Here is a 20,751-nt window from a genome sequence, read left to right as displayed (position 1 = left end):
ATCTTCACAGTGTGTAGTCTCCACAGATAATCACAGCTTTTCAATTTTACCATTAAAGCCTTGGTGACTAAATTAGGTCAGGTACTGCTGAGTCATAGATGTTTTCCTCTTTATGTAACTGGAGTGTCTAATTAACAGAAAGTAATTTTGACTTTTGGCATTGATTCTCTTCTTTCTGTAAGGGAGCAAGATCTGCACCCACTACTTGTGTTTGCTTCTGACTTCAGCTCCTGAGCTCAGGGTCTTTGACAGAGTAAAAATACTGGAGTACCTTACAACAGCAATGACAAATGAAGGGGTTGGGGTGGGGTAGGGAGCGGAAACAGTTAAAAGATGGTTTTAGTGTTAATGAAACTTCTGTTTCGATGAAGCATTAAGATTAAGTGAAAGCAAAACAGTACTGAAATTTAAATCACTGCCCACATTGAATCCATTCCTGATGCATCACAACCTATTGTACAAATTCTTCAGCTACACTGGAAAGCTGAAATTGACAGGAAGATACAGTTTCCGACTTCAAAAAAAGGCACTAATCTTCTTGAAATTATAAAGAAGTAAATGTCAACAAATGATTTTATTTAAGACTACTTCCAGGCATCAAGGTTTCTGACCATTGTATAAATGAAAATCAGAGCCTGTATGTAGACTTTCCCATAAGGTGCTCAGAGGAGTTAAGTGTGCGACTATGTACTGCATTTAATGACATTAAATATAGGTATCTAATTACATTGCAAGCATTTCTCTGATCAGTACTGAATGCATGGGCAATCTTTTAGCAAGAAAGTTTGTGATTTAAGATTTTCAGCATCTACAGTATTTGATATCCTCTTATTGTGACAGAAGATGATCATTCAAGCTATTTGAATAATTAACTACCTGGACATTTTATTGTACTTTCTATAGCAGCAGCGACTTTGTTACACCCACTGAACCCAGCCTATTTGGTCTCTGGTTGCAGAATTGATACCTTTTTCTTATTTAATTGTTTCTTATCACTTGATTTTAACTCCTTATATGTTTTTCTATCAACACAAAAATGCAAGTTGAAAATTTAGTAAAGGCAAAAAAATCCGATTTCAAGGTATTTGACTGTGAAGGTTTTCTTTGTCATGTCGAGTTATTCCACTTTTCTTTCAGTACATTGTCTTTCTTTCCAAATATTTTCTCAATTTGGTTTTATCCCTGATCTGTTTTCATAAACTTTTTACCTGTTTGCAATATTTGTGAAACACAAACCACATTGCTTCTTTAACTCAGTAAGATCTGGTCACTAATACATTTGTCTTCAACTCCAGAAAGCCACTTGTACCCATGTGTACAGTTTTGACTTAACTAATTTTTCTCCCAGCTAAGCAAAATTCTGATAGGTGCTCCTTGGTATATTCTTCAGCTAACTCCTCCTGAGGACGAGAGAAACAATCAGGAGTGGGTAGGAGGTTGGAGCATTGGAGGCAGTGGACGTTATCAATTATAGCCTGGGCAGACAATGGTGGTGGTTGACATAAAAGAAGGTTTCCTTTGCTCAGTGGTGAGGTGGATGAGGAGTGTGCGGTTGGTGGGTGTGTGACGGCAAACATTTCCCTTATACCATCAGGTTTTCTGACCCTTCAAAACTTGACTATAGTTGTTAAATTTAAATCAAATTCCCAATTACATTGTGGGTGCCACTTAACTATGCTATTAATATATCCTGCCTCATGAGGACAAGAAAAATTGTGGCAGTTGCACAGATGGCATTTTGGAGATGCATTCTCTGATAATAATGTTTATATTGCCTAGCCTCTATCCATCCACTTTCTCCTTCACATCACTAGGTCAGGGCTAATATTAAAGTTAATGTGTTTGGATTTTTTTTTTGTTAATCTTAATCACAGTACTTTTTCTTAGGATTGCCATGGTATAAATGATTAAAGCAGACAATGATAACTTGAATGATAAAATGCACTTGCAGCCTTGATACTTGTGTTATGTAACAACATTGCTGTTCAGAACAACAGGACACTTGTCAGCAATCTTCAATCTCTTAAACTTAAGCAAAGCCACTTAGCACAATTTTCTCCTGCTCTGTAAATTGTGAAAAATTGCAATTGTCTAGTGAAGCCTGAATAATTAGGATGACTACTGCATTATGTGAGAGACAAAATACTGACTGCTTTGATTCTAATTTCTGTTTACTTTGGTTTTCTATTTGAACTTAAATTACTGTAATTCATAAGATTAGTGATATGATTTTGCTCCACTCAATCAAAAGAGCTTATGAATATTTTTCTTACTATTTATTTACTCCTATTTAAATCCTCCTTCTACATCCTCATAAAATATTTTCAAAAATTTAAAGCTAGTTGTTGTTAGGCATAAATGCAAGCTTTCAATTATTGTTTCAACAATAAATTAAATATTGTTTTGCAAGCGAACACTTAATGTTTCTTTCTCTGTCAATAGGATCTGGATGCTAACCTATGTAAACTCACTGCCAGTTTTGAAAAAGCCACAGCAGAGAAGATACGATGTCAAGATGAAGTAAGTCGAACCAACAGGACAATTGAACTCGCAAACCGACTTGTCAAAGGGCTTGAGGTAAGGCAGTACCTTAAAACATAAGAATAGGAAAATAGAATGTTATTAATGAAAATGAGGTCATTCATTCAAATAAGACTTAGTTTTCAGTCAATTTTATCTATGTTGCTTCCTTTGACCTCTTCTCTCCTATAAAATATCTAGTAATCTCTTTATTCTACTTTTTATTATCCACAGCTTAATTGTTTAATTCTTAGGTTGTGCACAACACTGACAAGACACCTTCTTGCCATTTCTAGCTGTCCTAAGGGCATTTGGAGCAGTGTAGGATGAGACCTTTACTCCAGTGAAACTTGAGTCTATTTGAACTTGGAACTGAGTTCAAATGGCCTTGTTGAGTTCAGGTTTTCTAATTTGTTTCTGTCATATACCATCCCCTTTCCCCAATCAGTAAAAATGGGGTCTGTCAGAATTGGGTTGGGTTGGAAATGGATTCCTACTATCACTTGGGTATAAGAACATAACATTAGAACATGAGAAATAGGAGCAGAAATAGACCATTTGGCCCTTTGAGCTGGCTCTGCCATTCAGTAAGATCATGGCTGATCTTTTTGTGGCCTCAGCTCCACTTGCCCTCGCTCTCACTGTCACCCTTAATTCCTTTATTGTTCAAATCTATCTTAGCTTTAAAAACATTGACTGAAGTAGTGTCAGCTGCAAAGTTTGACGCACTCCAAATCATCTATTTAAATTGTGAATAATTGCGGTCCTAACATTGATCCCTGAGGCACATGACTAGTTACTGATTGCCATCCAGAATAGCACTTGTTTATCCCCACTCTTTGTTTCCTGTTAGTTAACTAATCCTCCATCCATGCTAATGCTTTACCTAAAATACCATGCATCCTTATCTTATGCAGCAGCCTCTTCTCTGGCACCTTGCCAAAGGCCTTTTGGAAATCTAGGTACATCACATCTACTGGGTCCCCTTTGTCCACCGTGTTCATAGAATTCCAAATGATTAGTTAATTTCTAATTACCTGCCTATCCTGAAGCCATGCTGCGTCTGCCCAATGGGACAACTTCTATCAAGGTACCTTGCTATTTCTTCCTTGATAATAGACTCATGCATCTGCCCTACTACAAAAGTTAAGCTAACCGGTCTATAATTCCCCATCTTTTGTCTACCTCCCCTTTCAAACAGTGGCATCACATTTGCTGTTTTTCGATCTTCTAGAACTGCCCCAGGATCCACTGAATTTTGGAAAATTACATAAGTGCACTTACTATTTCTCCCACCATCTATTTTAGTACCCTGCATTCGGTCAGGGCCAGGAGACATGTCTATCCTTAGCTCCTTTATCTTGCCCAACACTACTTCTCGCATAATAATGATTGTTTTCAGGTCCTCAGCTACCTTCATCTCTTTGTCAATGATTGGCATGTTATTTGTCTCCTCCATTGTGAAAACCAACACAAAATACTAGTTCAATACTTTGGCCATTTCTCATAACCCATGATTAAATATCCCTTAGAACAAAGGACAAAGAAAATTACAGCACAGGACAAGGTCCTTTGGCCCTCCAAGCCTGCACTGATCCAGATCCTCTATATTAATTTGTCGCCTATTTTCTAAGGATCTGTATCCCTCTGTTTCTCATTCATGTTCCTGTTTAGATATCTCTTAAATGATGCCCACCTCTACTACCTCACTGGCAACGCATTCCAGGCACCCATCACCCTCTGTACAGAACTTGCCGTGCATATCTCCCTCAAACTTTTCCCCTCTCACCTTGAACCTGTCACCCCAGTAATTGAGTCCCCCACCCTGGGAAAAAGTTTCCTGCTATCCATTCGATCTATATAGCTCATGATTTTGTTGACCTCAATCAGGTCACCCACCCCCTCCCAACCTCTGTCTTTCTCATGAAAATAATCCTAGTCTACCCAACCTCGCTTCGTAGATACTGCTCTCCATACCAGGCAACAGCCTGCTGAACCTCCTTTACACCCTCTCCGGAGCATTCATATCCTGGTATTGGATTTTAACTTCATGCTCTCCATCTGTATTCTACATTCAACCATTCTGTGATCGCTCCTTCTAAGAGGATCCCTAACTATAAGGTCATTAATTATTCCTGTCTCATTCCACAGGACCAGTTCTGGAATAACTTGCTCCCTCATTGGTTCCATTACATACTGTTCAAGAAAACTATTGTAGATACACTCAACAAACTCCTCCTCAAGGCTTATCCTGACCGAGCTGGCTTGACTAATCATCATATAGATTAAAATCTCCCATGATAATTGCCATATCATTTTTAATGGTGTTAGTTGTTTCTTTGTTTATTGCCTGCCCCAATGTGATGTTATTATTTGGTGGCCTGTAAAGTATGTTCATCAGTGACTTTTTCTTCTTAGAATTTCTAATTTCCACCCAAATGGATTCAACCTTCCTCTCCATAGAACCTGTATCATCTCTCAGCATTGCCCTGATGTCATCCTTGAAAATCAAAGTTACATCATCTCCCTTACCTTCCTGTCTGTCCTTTCTGAATAGTCTGATACTGCTGGATATGTAACTCCCAGTCATGGCCATCCTGTAACCATGTCTCCGTAATGGCTACTAAATCATAATCATTCATGCTAATTTGCGCCATTAACTCATCAATCTTAATGTGAATGCTACAAGCATTCAAGTAAAAATGCCCTTATGCTAGTTTTCGTACCATCATGATATCCAAATCTCTAATAATATCTCCTGAGTTAAACTTCCTTTTTACTTTTTTCATAGTCTGCCTTGTGCGTAAACCCCCCTGCACACATGCTAATCTGTTGCTTACCTTTTTATGTACCATCATACTTCATGTCGTTTTCCACTTCCCTCCTCCCCCGACTCTCTAGTTTAAAGTCCTAGTGACCACCCTATTTATCCTTTTCGCTAAAACACTGTTTCCAGATCGGTTCAGGTGGAGACCATCCCCATCAGTACACATTCCTCCTGTTCCAAAACTGATGCCAGTGACCCATGAAATGGAACCCCTCTTTCCCACACCGCTCCCTTAGCCGCATGTTTACTTCTCTAATTTTTTTATTCCTGAGCCAATGTTATGTATGGAATAACAACATCCAGGTCAAAGTGTTCAGTACCTCAAGCATTCCCCATTTTCCATAATCGTTTCTCCTATTTCATTTCCTGAAGGACAGACATTTATTTTAACTACTGTCTTTTTTTACATATTTGCATAAGTTCTTGAATTGTTCTTACCACAGTGCAACTTCATTCTCAGAATAATTTTGCCTCTTTTACCAACCACTATCTTATGTCAGTTCAAGGCATTCACCCTAGCACTCCTGTACTTGTGGACTAAAGCTCTCAGCCTCTCAAGCTATCATCCTTCAGGTGCTTCTTGAAACCTACATCCTTGCCTTTGGTCACATGATCTAAAACCTCCTTCTTTGGCTCAGTGTCAATTGTCTGTACTGTAAAGCACCTCGGGAAGTTTTATCATGTTAAAGGTGCAATATTACGAAGCCTTTTTTTTGTCCATAATGTCAGATTTTGAAAACTGGGATCTGAAAATAAACCTGAATTGCCTCATTAATTAGAGTAAACAAAATGTAATTTAACTTCATTACTGCTTACTTCACAATGTGTAAATAGCCATGTTTAAACTGTTTGCACTCACGTGAGGTTAGTGGCATTTGACAGTGCTTTGAGCAAAATTTGCAATATGTTTGGTGACAAACTTGAAGTTGATCTCACAGCCTCTACCTCCTTTACAATAGTGGATTTCAAATAAGTCAGAATTATTCCTTGCATGACAAATATGACATATATGCCAGTAAGGCTTGGTGACAAAGATCCCAAGTTGAATATGCATAACCAGTGGAGTTTATCCTGAGTAATACAATTATGAGAAGAATGAATTTCACTAAGGGTGATGAAGGTACAGTAGGCTTCTGCTGAGAGTACATCATTTACAGACATAAATTGAATAATATAATTTGACCACTAGTAAATTTAATAATGTTTCTAATTTATTTAGATTAGTTAGCAGACTACTAATGACTCAGAACATTAATTATGGAGCTAGTTTGAGAGACGTTGCACATTTAAAACCTTTCAATGATTCCAAGACAGATGATTTTGTCTATATATCATAGGAAAGCATTTAGATGATAAATCACATGGAAGAACCCTAGTATATATTTAATCATTAACTTACTCCCAGGCCGAACAGCTGCTGAAAATTAGAAAGGGTCACCTTAGACTAAATGACATTATGTGCAATCTATAACACATTAGGATGAAATTATAGTGATTTTTAACTGTCTGAAATTTTATTGCTGTACATGGAGTAGCTCCTAAACCTTTGTTGCTAAAATGTCACAAATGATAAATTATGTAGAGATAACATGTTAAAAATTTTACAGCTCTGACTAGAGTCCACATTGATGATTAGTTAACATTTTCACTAGGCTTTCAACACCACTTACAGGTTCCATATGAATAGTTTACTGTTTATAGTGACTAACCAGTGATGACAAAAGAATGGATTAACCAAAGTACATCTTTTACAAATAAATTGCTTCACAACAGGATTGTTCTTAAAGATTTATTGGAATAGGTAAAATTGTACAGGTTAAAAAGAATGAAAACAGTGTCGGAAAAAAATTATTGACTTTGATTTGCATATTTTTCAAGACTGGGGGGCATATTTTTAAGGTGAGATGAGAGAGATTTTAAAAAGACATAGGAGGCAAATTTCTTTTACCCAGAGGTTGGTTTGCATGTGGAATGAATTTCTTGAGGAAGTGGTGGATGCAGGTACAATTACAATATTTAAAAGACATTTGGATAGATACATAAATAGGAAAGGATTGGAGGGATGTGGGCCAGGAGCAGGCAGGTGAGAGACTAGTTTGGGATTATGTTCAGCATGAACTGGTCTGTTTCCATGCTGTATGACTCTGAATCGATAAATAAAATTTACAATTGCACACTCTGTTCCCGAAGTTAGTTCATTTGAATTCTCCAAGTTACTTTCCAGTTTTAAGAATACATGTAGAATTTTTAAGTGTTAGCTATGACATAATATTTTCACAAATTAATTATCAATGAGACATTGACAGTCATATTTACATATTGAGAGTCAAAAATTTAGTCTGTGTATTACTTTGGAATAGATTTCATGATTTAATGTATTTCTTGAAAGAATTCTTATTTCTGTCAACTCTATATTATATTATTCACTACAAACTTGAATATGTATTTTATGACAAAACATAAGGTAAATCAAGGAACTAGTTCTTGCTTTTAGCTTTCATGACACAATTAATCATTTTGTGTGTATACATGTATACTCTAATATACATAACAATTAAGGTCAGTTTTCACAGAGTCAGGATGATTCTTTAAAAGTATTGAGTGGGATGTGGATGCAAAAGTTCTATTCCCATTTCTGACTTCCATTTTTTTGCCAGCAGAGGGAAGACAGCAGGGCATGATTCACATGGGCTGGAAACCCAAACACAGCAGGATTGTTGTTTCCTAGTGCTGAATTCAGATACATGCCGTTTTGGCTGTCAAAAAAAACCATTAAGTTTTTGATTTAATCTATTTTTCTAATCAATGTGTTCAGAGATGATGTTTCTGGAGCAGGTGATACTTGAACTCTGGCCTCCCAGTGCAGGGATGGGGGTACCACCACTGCAGCACAAGAGGGCCTAATAAACTTCATGTCAGAGTCACAAATTGATGAAGTAGTCATGAAGAACAGATATGGTCTGGTTAAGTGTCTGAATTATTTTTAATTCCGTATTTTATAAATATAATTAAAGCAGTCTTATGCTATCAGTGAGAGTGAAGACATCCTGCTGAATTAATTTGCTTGAAAGCTGTATGGTGTAACCCAGGAAAATGATCTATCATTCAGCTTCAATAAAGGTGTTCATTGACATTTATCACTTTATCATTTATATTATTTAGTTTGCTTGACCAAGTTTTCAGAGCTGTCATTATGTCAGTTTCTAAATTCACAGTTTGATAATTTAAAGAGGCTATTAAAGGATTTGCTGCCTTTGACGGGGTTTGAATGGATTTTTTTTGTGAGATTAACCATTTGATATTTTAAATTCAACATCAAAATGCCCTACCTATCAGCAGTTAAAACACAGAGTTCTTGGTCTCATCTTTCATCTGAACACACCGCTAACTATCCTGAGGAGGACTCCCTATAATTGCTTCTCTCCTGTAGGTGCTTGGTTTCCTATCATTTTCCCTACCACTGTCCTTTCCAGTTGATTGGGAATGACCAAGGAGAGGGTTTCTTCTGGAACAGAAGATTAGCAAATAACTATCAGCCAATGTGGCTTCCTGCTTTGACCCAACCACTGTCCTTTGAGTTTATTCTTTTTGGAAGGGATAAGGAACTTTTAAATTCCTCAAGGAAAGTTATTTCACAGAATCTTTTGTAAGTGGTTTCTGTCTTCAGTGCCCACACCCACACTTCAAAGACAAGTAGTTTAAGCCTTTGAAATCCCAGATATGGCTAGCCATTTCCTAAAGATGCAGAACTTTTGACATTACACCTCCGGCACTAACTAATTGGTACTAATTCTAGATAGCTTTTTATTAACTACTTCATAATCAGTGGCACTTACCACAGGCAAGAGGGAGTAGATCTTGTGTCCTGGCCCTAAAAGCTTACTCTGCAGCAATAAGGACCAGTGTCAGACTAGCCATTTTCACCATGTGCCATCCACTGAAAGTGATGAAGAAACCTTCTACCTGTGCTTCCTGAAACATAGAAATTAAATGAGCAAACCAATCCTTAACTCTGCTCCAGTGGTGATTTTATGAGAGAAAGTGAGGACTGCAGATGTAGGAGATCAGTCGAAAAGTGTGGCGCTGGAAAAGTACAGCAGGTCAGGAGCATCCTAGAAGCAGGAGAGTCAATACTCCAGGCATAAGCCCTTTATCTTCTGTCGTGTCTTCATGAGGCTTCCTACTCCTCAACTCAAACTGTCATAGTTCAACTTCTTTCCTGGCAGTCTTGCTTCAATTCACTCTCTTCTCTCCTTCATCCTTTCTCTTCTCCATCTCTCCCTCTCTGTCATTTGTCCTCTTTTTCATGAAAGTTTAATTTCCGTTTCTTCAACTTTAATCTCTATATTTTGCTATTCTATCCGTTTCATCATCCTCAGTTTCCACCTGTAAACTGCTGGCCACCCCTTTACATTTTTGGGTTTTCTGGCTTTAGAGTGAAATTCTAAGTGCCTCACTAAATCTTTTACCTATCTGAGGGACAGAATATTTAATTCCTCATACGTAACTTTTAATTCTGCTAGGAACACACTTGCGTTTCTATACTGTAGTAATGCAGACTCAGGAAAGCCTTTTGCAGCGTATTTTCCGTTAAAAATGGTTTAAAAATCACAATTTACCCGCTCTAATTCTTTTGTTCCATCTCTGGGTATATACTGCAGGAGAAGCCTCCAGTTTACTGTGACAGACTGCCAGGTGAAGTTCCCCAGTTTGATACAGTTCCTGACAAGCTACCTCAAGCTTTTAAGGTTCAGGTGAAGAGTGATGAACTGGCTACACTCCTTTATACATCTATCCGACCTACTGGTTTTAACAAGATTAATTTTAAAAGGACATCTCCCTCCTTCCCCTCTTTTCCCAGACCCAAATGAACTTATTTTTTAAAAGAATCCAATTTGCTCAGGTTTTCTTGTACTAACAAAGAGTAATTTTGCTAATTACTCAATGTGAGAAGAATTAGTAATGCAACAGACATCAAAGATTAGCGGTGAGTGCAGAAAACAAAAATAAACAGATATACACACCTATTTTTAAATTTTTCACAAAGTAATGTGAGTTAAATGCTTGCTGCAAGGTTAACTGTTTGAGTAACATGTTTGCTAGCAGCTTGTACATTCTGTTGCGCAGAATTGTGGAGAACTAATGGGAACTTAAGCAAAGATTGATTTGGGGTTATTTATCTGTATTTAGAAAAATAATAGAATGAGTAGTAAGGAAGCTTTGATAAGATTTCACAATTTTATTCTCATCGAGCTGTATGTCAGAATCACTAATTTAAAAATCCTTGACTTTCTTGTCTCACTGGAAAACAAAACTCTCTCGATACTTTTTTTTTACTTTTCAAGTTCTTTTAAATAGGATGCATAAAGTTTGGCGATTAAGTGAAAGTAAATTTTAAAAAGTTGAGCTGCTGTTGCTATCTTTTTTCATTTTTTAAAAAGAGTTCATTATTTTAATGAGTAATACTGAAGTGAAAGATAATAGAAATTGTGGATCATGCAGCTTTAATAGTACTTAATGACAGTACTTAATTCTGTAAGACTGTCATGTACAGCTGTTTATAGTATTGTGGGAAACTGGGTCGTAACAAGTATAAGACTATCTCCATTACCCTAGCAACGTGGATAAAGACAAAACAATCAAAATATCTTGCAGTTCTGGCATAGTGTGGGGGCAAATTATGGGTTTAGTTTATGGACAAAGCTTAATATTAAATTGCTCTGCTACATATTTTTTCTGAAGTGTCAGTGAATCCTACATGGATAAATTCTGCTGTTAAACTTCTAAAGCTTGGAGCTGAGTTTTAAAATGATAGTAACTACATCATTTTTGGCATCTATGTAATACAATGCCATGGTCTTATTCTGTTGCTAAGGTGAAACTGTCCCTTTAAGACCACAAAATCTAACTGATGCTCAGATAATTCCTGAGTTTAATGAAACAGAAACCAACGCTGAATCTCTGTTATATTTGAGCATATCCCATTGTCGCATTATTTCTTTTAAATTCCTGTATATTTGGATATAATAATATAATCGGAACATGTTAAATTTGAATTGTTGCAAATTCAAGCCTACTCAATCTGACAAGCTTTGATAATTCAAAAACAAAATAAGGCCTTGATTTGTTTGAGAGATCCAGGGCTGGTGATTTATATTTATTTTTATTATTTAATAAATAATTTTTATTATATATAATGAAAAGCAAATTGTGTAAAACGTGTTACTTTTTGCAGATCTGTAATTTGCTTCATAAGGGAATAAATATTGTTCTCAATATTGCATTTTTAAGCAGAAAGATTTTAAAGTTGATGAGGCTCACAAAGCTAATGCAAAATTTGATTGCCCTATTTTACATCTATTACAGTTATTAAAGAGGTTTTTTGCTCTTAAACTACCCACAAGTTGTTTTTAAATCAACTGTTTTATGAATGAGTTTTTAGAGGCCAAAACAGTCAGGTCCAGAAACACTGGAATGAAATGGCTTTTCAAGTTAAAACATAAATACTGAAGTACTTGTTCTGAATGGCTGACTGATATCCAAAATGGAATGCCCCAGCCACATTTTGATAATCATTCTTAATTTTAGTGAAAACTAAGACCAGAAGGAGCCCATCCATAAGCAAGAATCATAGGGTGCATTAAAAACACCAGGTGAATAGAATGCAGAGAAGGCCACATTGGAAAGGTTCCTGATGTCAGTGAGTACTATGTTAATTAAACATTGCACTGTCCACACTTCAGCACTCACACTGTTAGTATGAGGCCAGTCAGCAGCTCAACAATCGACATTCAAGAGTCCAGTTGTATTCACAGCAGCCCCTTCTCATTCGCTGCTCACAGACGTGTGGACATTTCATTGGAAAGGACCTTTCATTGCCTTAACAGAAAAAAGTGAGGCAAAGTTACACTACAAGATTGGATATCCTTGTCATAACTTGTATATTTATACAAAATGGAAGACAAAAATTCAAAGATATTGATCAATCTTGGCATTGAGTGAATTCAATTGCCCAAAGTTGTCAAATTTGATTTGGAACTTATTTCGATTAAAACAGTCATTATTCATTTAACATATCCTTTTATTAAATTGACTTGCTGATTTCAAAAGTGAAAGTTAGCTTCGACAATAAATATGTTATTGAATAATTTTATAGCATGTTATAACTAAGGCTTTTGTGTGAGGGTGCTGGTCTATCATAAAAGAGCATTGTACTTTCCTGTTTTCTGTCACCTCACAATATCAGTGAAACATTCATGGTTAGAAATGGAGCATTGTCTCTGAAAGATTCCAAATTTGGCTACCTAGTTGAGGTTGGAAGAATTATTTCATTGTTAAGTAATCCACCAAAAATTATTTGAAGATGAGTGGAAAAGTTCTGTTTTTCATATAGTTTTTGTAACTTTTACTAGAATTGCTTTTGGCTGTGTATTCAGTAGTTAGGTAATTTTTGTCATTGTGTTAATAATATCAGTATATTATATCAATAACAAAATCTTATGTTAATGCTCAAGAGATCTCCAGGAATATAAGAAGGCAGATTTGAAATTTTCTAATAAAATTATAATAGTTTAGTCTCCTTAAGATCTCTGCCTGAATCTTGTTTTTTGGCAATTTATTTTTGAACTTCTCTAAAGTGCTGTGATTTGCCTGTGTGGGAATAGGGATTAAACTCTAAACCATCAGAGTTGATCTGAACCATGTGCTAGCTAACCAACTAACTGAGCTAACTGGGCACCCAGTAGTTTGTTTTTTTCAGTGGTCATTGAGAAATATCATAGGAAATGAAATTATTTGCTTTTCCAAATTGAACTTTTTGATGAAAAGTAAACCAAATCAGTTTGTTAATAATTAATGATAATAGTTGATTGTTCAAGAAGTTAATAGCTAATTAATAACCAAGATTTTTAAAATTTCTTCAGTCAGAAAATGTACGCTGGGCCCAATCTGTCCGCCTCTTTGAAGCTCAAGAGAAAACCCTTTATGGAGATGTGTTGCTGACAGCTGCCTTTGTGTCATATGTTGGATCCTTTACTAGAGGATACCGTCAAGAATTGGTTAAAGGCATGTGGCTTCCTTTCTTAAAATCATTGAAGGTATGCTTTCTTTTTTCCCTCCTTGTGTCAATTCATAACTGCATATCCTTGAATGTTTCATGTAAAAATGGGAAATATGCTCAGACAGCATTGCTGTCACTGATACTATTATTTATCTTAGCAAACAGTTAATACATTTCAGTTATAAAATGCAATAATAAGTAGCAATTGTGCCACACTTACATGAATTGTCTCTGAATTTCACAGACCATCAATTCAGAGTGAAGCCAATAGCTGAAGTTAACAGTTTGCCTCTCAGTGTACTTTTCATTAAAAATCTAATATTTATTAGTAATTCTGTTTAGTTTAATTGAATGACTAAGCTAACAAATTATGTAAATCATAATGATGTGCTGGAAGATGCTTATGGTTTTGCTATTTTTCGCAGCAGGGTTTATCATGAATGAGAAAAGAATTATGTTGTAGAATTCTCAATATATTCTCTGTTTGCAGAAATTGTGCAAGACTTTATCATCTCTCAGTCATAGATGAAAATGAAAAGCAAAAGCAGAGTAGAAAGATTTCCTGATTGGTGGAAGTCTCATTTAAACTGATTATCAAATGATAAGTTTTTGAGAAATTAGCTTGAAGTGGCAGAGATCTTTTTATTTATTTTTGTGTGTTTGTAATGCCTGTATTTCTATTCACTTTTTGTTCATCCATACATGCATATTTAATTTGTCATTGCAAAAGCAATCAAAATTTAAGTTGGTCATAGAATGTCCAAAAGGCCTTTCATAAATAAATACAGTAAGTTTTCACCCACTTACAGTTGTGAGTCCTGACAATCTCAGTTTTGAGTGAAACATTAAATGTTTTGGAGTTCACATAGCAATCAGTGTTAAAGCCAGAGGTAAGTTTTTTCAGAGAAAAAAATGTACAAGTTGCAATACTGTACCACACATGTACAATATTGTTTATTTCTAACTGAAGTAACTTGCAAAATAAATTAAATTGCTGAATATAATATAAATACTACATAAATTCAAACTATGTAAGGATCATCAGCTTTGCTAAGCACAGAATTAAATAGCTTCAGTGTCTCACAGCACTCCTGAAACTCAGCTATTTCTCACTCTCTGCCTCTCTCACTGTACCTTTGCCTCATGTTTCAACTGATTAAAAGCCCTGAGACACATACTTATACACTCCTTCTGCCTCTCTCTCTATCTCTCTTTTCTTTTTCCATGCCCTCTTTCATTTCCCATTCTGTGTCTCTTCCTCCACACCATGGCACAGATCAGCTCATGATGTTAGTCAACTCTAAAGTGTGACTCAATGATGCACAACGAACATGTTACAAATATGAAATCTAATCCAGAACTGAAAATTAATTCAAAGTAATAAGCCCTTAAGACAAAATTACGTTAAAATAAAATGACATCAAACGGAATGTCACAAAACGAGGTCTAATAACAAAGCAAGGCTGTTCCTGGAGAGGGAAGGAACCATTGGGGAGCTTGTATTCACTCCTGTTCATGGTGCAGCAGAGTATCATCTCACAGATCGTCACAGAATTTCGATCAGCTTGACAAACTAATGTTAAGCTCATGATGGGTATTTCCTTTAATGTCATTGTATTAGAACAGAAAAAGGTGAAAATAAAAGAAGGCACACCAACAATATCAGTTTGTGCTGCCATTAACTGTCCACATCCATTTTGCCATGAGTCCATGTTTTTAGGTTCTGTGAATACCTACCAGGCAATGATTGAGGATAACAACATGAAAACAGTTGCAGGGCTGTGGCATCTGCTGTAAGGGGACTTTCAAGCCAACTTTCACCATTGGGAAGGTACTGCCAGTGGCAGCCAAAGTCACTTTCCAGAGTTAGTTTTTTTTTGTGTTCAATTCTGTTCAAGTGGGACTACTTACATATGTCAAATCAGGCACATTGAATGTCACTGCTGGGTTATCATTTACATTTTTCTCCCAATGAATAGTATTAGAAGCATTACATGTTTTGTGAAATTTAGGTATGCAAAGTACAAAGTGGTTAATGTCAATGATGTTTTGCTGCTCCCTAGCAGCACTGCCCCTTCCAAGTCCTTCTCAGAAAATGTGTGTAACTACAATAAATCTAATATTATAACAGTAGAGGCAAGCTGGATGTAGAAGGTGATCAAATATTTTTAGAACCAATTTATTTACAGTGCAGGCATTAATCCCCTTTTGAAAAGGAGGAGCACTTGCCGAAGGGAAATTTAACATAATCTTTTGACCATTATGGTAAATGCTATAGATTAATAATTGGACTGTCTTATTGTTGTTTTTTTGCCATGGAGGCCATGAGCTATCACCTGACGACACCTGTTCGAATGAGTGTTCGCAGCTCATCAGTTTGGTGTTGCCACCTCGTTTACCTGATTGTCGTGTCGAACCAAATATCGCCTGTGCTCCCGGCTGCCTCAGTGCTTAGCAGGGTGCCAAGCAGCCGTTGCTAATAACATATTGTGTATACAGCCTTCTGTTCTTCAGGAGAATTACAGGAGGCTGCTGCCAAATACTATTTTTGCAGTTGTAAACAAGGAAAATCATTCACCAGTGCAGAAGGAGGGTTGCAGGGTCAGTGTTGTGACATTGAGGTATCAGTGGCAGACAGGAGAAGAGGTGCCCGAATTCCATGGGGAACCAAGAGACTTTCAGGAACCACCGTCGGAAAGGACTGGGATACCACAGCTTGCATCTAGATCACATGACCTCACAAAGATTCTCAAACATAAATCAGTGATTTGGATACTAAGGATTCATATCTAACATCCAGATGTTCTGTTTAGTCCTCACACCCATTCAATAATCCCAGGCTCATAACAGCTTTTGCTGCTTCCATCTAGTTCCAGCTAGTCAGCTTTGTCAGTTCCATCACTCAAACCCAGTGCTTCATAATCACTGATATTCAGCCCTCTTCTTTGCACTACAAGACAGCAGAAAGAAACAGAGCAGGGAACAACATTGCCTTAATTTATTGAACTCAACAGAGGAATTGGCTCACCATGTTAAGGTGCTTCAAACGCAACTGAAAGCATTGAGAGTGACTGAATGTTCCCAACTCTGAGGCCACTCTCATCCAGCAATCCAGCTACCCACACCATTCATTTACCCCAGCCTTCCTTTTCTAATGTCTTGCATTCTGATACCCAAGGACTATCACATCACCGTCAAGGGAAGGAGACAGGGCAACATCACACCACTGTCACTTTATCTGACACTCAGCACCACCAACTCCAGCATAGATTGGCACAGTGTGTATCTTAAGGGCTTCTATAAAGGATGAATCTTCATAAACAATGCTTAAAATGTAGTTATCATTGAACTTGTCCATCTCCCTTCAGTTGTCAGGCTCCTCTAGTCCTGCCATACCCATCCTGCAGCCATTATATTAACAAATTGGTCACATAGTAAGCATGTGGTCTCATGAACGTATTTTTTTTTAAATTTGGGTTTAGTCCAGGCAATTTATATACAAGTTTCAGGTTTTTGATATTTTAACATACCTCACCTTCCCCTCCTAATTGTGGAATAAAATTATCCCGGAGCAATAGAAGATTCATGCCTGTCTTCATGCATACAATCTCAAGAATCTACTTTTGATGTATGAATACTCTCACTGAGCATACTGCTATTCAATTAAAACCAAACTAATAAACAGCAAAAATAAACCTTGCAGAAAAACTCCTTGATTAGTATATTGAAAAATGTGAACTTGCTGCACATTAAAGAGAAAACCTTATATTGATCTGTGTATTTGTTTTGGTGATCCTTCAGGTTTCTATACCAATTACAGAAGGTCTAGATCCTATAGCAATGTTGACTGACGATGCTACAATTGCAACCTGGAATAATGAAGGCTTGCCTAGTGACAGGATGTCAACAGAAAATGCCACTATTTTGACCAACTGTGAACGCTGGCCACTCATGATTGATCCACAGCAACAAGGGATCAAGTGGATTAAGAACAAATATGGAAGTGAGCTGAAAATTATCCACATAGGACAGAAAAGGTAAATGGCCTGAAGATAACTTAAATGGATGACTTTTGTGAAAAAGAAAATAACATTTTTAATTTAAAATATGTTCATTCTGTTCTTACAAATTCAAATTTGATTTGTGAATCTTATGTTTGAAGTTATTTAGACATCATTGAGCATGCACTAAGTTGTGGTGATACCATACTGATTGAAAACCTGGAGGAAACAGTTGATCCAGTTCTCAATCCAGTACTTGCCCGCAACACAATTAAAAAAGGAAGGTAAGTGTTCTGATTAACTAACTTGTCAATAACTTACTTATCGGGCAACAATTCTAAATACAATAACTTACAGAGTGTCTTGAAACCTGATGTTGGTCATTTGCCGTCTGCAACTGTGACTTGATGGAATCTTTTCTCTCTGCCTTCTTTATCCATGGTATAATTGTCTATTTTGTGTAAAACAGAGGATGAAATGTCCCATTATAGCAAGTTCCTGTTCTCTTGTACTTCATATAAAATTTGAGGGATTTGTTAAGGAGACGGAAAGGGCAGCAGAATTTTGCCTGAAATAGAGAGGGGAAAAAAAATCAGAAGCCACATTACCACAGTAGCAAGTCATAAATATAGACATGTTAGATAGAATAGCTATATTGAATTTCTCAGAATAAGACATACATGCAGCCTATGCCAGCATTGGTTTAGTTAATAACACTCTCATCTCTGATTCATATGGTTATGGGTTCAATTGGTTCAAGTACTACTCTGGAACTCTAGCGCAAAAAACAAAACTAACAATCGGGTGCAATACTGAAGGAATACACTATTGGAGATATAGTTTTTCAGATGAGATATTAAACTGAGGCCTCATTTGTCTTTTCTCGTGAATATATAAGGTCCCGTGACACATTTCAAAGAAGAGCATGGGAGTTACCTCAGAGTCCTAGCCAGATCAATATTTATGACTCAAACACCACAAAACAGATCACTTGGTCATGATCACACTGCTGTTTATTGGAGCTTGTTGTATAGAAGTTGGCTGCTGCCTTTCTAACATTGCAATAGTTATTGCACTTTAAAAGTAGTTAATTTGCTTTAAGACTTTCAGCACTTTAGTTCTGATAGACAAGTCTTTCTGTACTTTCTTGCATATATTCCACATTATTTGTTTGAAAAAAAGGTCAGGTCTGGATCGTAGGATACAATAATCTGCTTACCATCCATAAGAAGAGATGAACACTAGAGTAAATAATGATAAATTGTACGAGAAGAAACTAACCTGGTATGAATAAGCTTGTGTTATGACTGTACTGGGCAAGATGACAGCTTGAAGGCCACAGAGAATGATTGAGTACTTGGGGCTTTTAAAATACATCCTGATAAGGATATGTGACAAAATAATGGAATTGTTCCAGCACAGAAGGAGCTCATTTGGCCCATCATGGCAATGCTCTTTAGGTAAAAATAAAAACTCATTGAGCTCCACCTCCTGCATTTTCCTCATATTGCTATTATCCCAGCTGCAGGTAATAATGGGCAGGTCAGATCCAAAAGTGAAGCCTGACGATAGATAATGAGTTTTGTTTTTGCAATTTGGTTCTTGTGGTGGTCAGTCATGAACCTATTCACATGAGGCTAGCAATGTACTAGTGTTAAAGGAACATATTTAGGGAAAAGTGCAGAAGTGAAATGGTACTTTATTGTTGCCTAGCTCTGACCAAGTAGAACTGACTTTGGCCCTCTGGGACATACCTTCTTTCCAGCCGTAATGTTCTCCTTTTTGCTAACTGATACTCCATCTTCTTTCTTTCCTTCTTTATCTCTTTATCTTTCCTGAACTTATACCCAGTGATATTCTAGTCCTTCTTTGATCCATGTTTCTGTTGCCACTGTAATATTGTATTCGCACCTGCCTAACGGCAGCTGCAGCCCATCAAACCATGCTTTTCATGTTCTCATGGATGCATGGTAACTTAGACTTTGTTTCATTCCCTCTTCCTCTGACTGTATGTTGTATACTATTTCAAACTCCAGTACTTTGTGTCTCTCAATTATGTTTTTTATAGACATTGTTTTTTCTTACTATTTTTCTGCACCCACATCCCTGCCACATTGACTTAAATCTCCCCAGTAGCTCAAGTAAATTTCCCTCATTTTTGGGTACAAGCCACTTTCAATGGACTGCAAACATTTGCGTCTTAGTCCAGATCTAAATTGAATATACAAATGGAACACATTTTGGGTACTGACTAAATAATCCATGCTTGGATACCAGGTATTTGATCAATCACCTTATTATTGGTCATGTCATTTATTGATCAATTTTTTTTTAGGATACTTCTGTGTGTTCCCGGGTGACTCTGTATGGCTGCTTGTGTTCTTTCAAAAACAGAATGCTGCCAAAATAGTTAAGAAACATTGCAATTGTGTTACTTTGCTAAAAAATAAATACAAATACTTCCTGCTAAGTGTTTCACAAGTAGTTATTTAATAATCACAGTTAATTTATTCTAAAAATATCACATTAAAATGGAATTACTGAACTACAAGTATCTTTATTAAACTCAAACTATTAAAATGTATATCATTGACAATTTTCAATGCAGTTTTTTCTATTTTAAAATAAATGTCAAGTCGACTGATGCAATTATATGTTTAATAGGTTTTAGCGAAGTACATTAATGTTAAATATTCTTGCCAGAAGTACTTCTACTTGTGAATAATAAATGAGATTGTCACTGTCATTGGCAAAGCCAGCATTTGTTGCCTGTCACTAATTACTGAGTGCCTTGCTGGGCCATTTCAGAGGGCAGATCAGAGTCAGCCAGGGTATGGAGTCATGTGTAGGCTAGACCATGCGAGGATGGTGGATTTTCCTCCCTAAAGGACATTAGTGAACCTGGTGGCTTTTTACAGCAATGGTTGTTATAGTCACCAATATAAAGCCATGAGCACTTTACATTGTACATTTTTAATTAATTGAACTCAGTTTCTAAAAAGCACCTTGGTGAGATTTGACCTGATGATCATAAAGCATTAACCTGGGATTGTGGATTACTAGTCTAATGACTATCGTTTTCCCTACAATACAGTGCTTTTATTTATTAGTTAATAATTTCCAGTGCATTATTTCCAAGTAGTGTGTCACAGCTGCAGAAGGAAAAGAATTGGAGCAATGAGATGAAAGTTCTGAAGAGCTGTTTAAATAAAAATACATTCATGGAATTCTTCATGCTTAAATACACTGCTGATCTTTTACATCCTTCTCCAGCTATGGTTAAAGTATAAGTTAGCATCTAAACATCTGATTGTTAGATATATGTTCACATTCATGCGACTGAA

At 36.5% G+C, this 20,751-nt stretch overlaps 1 protein-coding gene across 2 annotated transcripts in view; it reads left to right on the top strand.

Moving 5' to 3' along the window:
• Window positions 1–20,751, top strand: part of LOC132816011 (dynein axonemal heavy chain 11-like) — a 417,048-nt gene that overhangs the window by 271,792 nt on the left and 124,505 nt on the right. For both annotated transcript variants that reach the window (XM_060825416.1, XM_060825417.1), the window contains 4 exons: window positions 2,443–2,577; window positions 13,270–13,443; window positions 17,208–17,443; window positions 17,569–17,691. In XM_060825416.1, coding sequence (XP_060681399.1) covers window positions 2,443–2,577; window positions 13,270–13,443; window positions 17,208–17,443; window positions 17,569–17,691 — 668 coding nt within the window. The remainder of the gene's footprint in view (window positions 1–2,442; window positions 2,578–13,269; window positions 13,444–17,207; window positions 17,444–17,568; window positions 17,692–20,751) is intronic.

Source organism: Hemiscyllium ocellatum, chromosome 5 (genome assembly GCF_020745735.1).
Source record: "Hemiscyllium ocellatum isolate sHemOce1 chromosome 5, sHemOce1.pat.X.cur, whole genome shotgun sequence".
Classification (NCBI taxonomy): domain Eukaryota; kingdom Metazoa; phylum Chordata; class Chondrichthyes; order Orectolobiformes; family Hemiscylliidae; genus Hemiscyllium; species Hemiscyllium ocellatum.
This window is presented reverse-complemented; position numbering and strand designations above follow the sequence as displayed.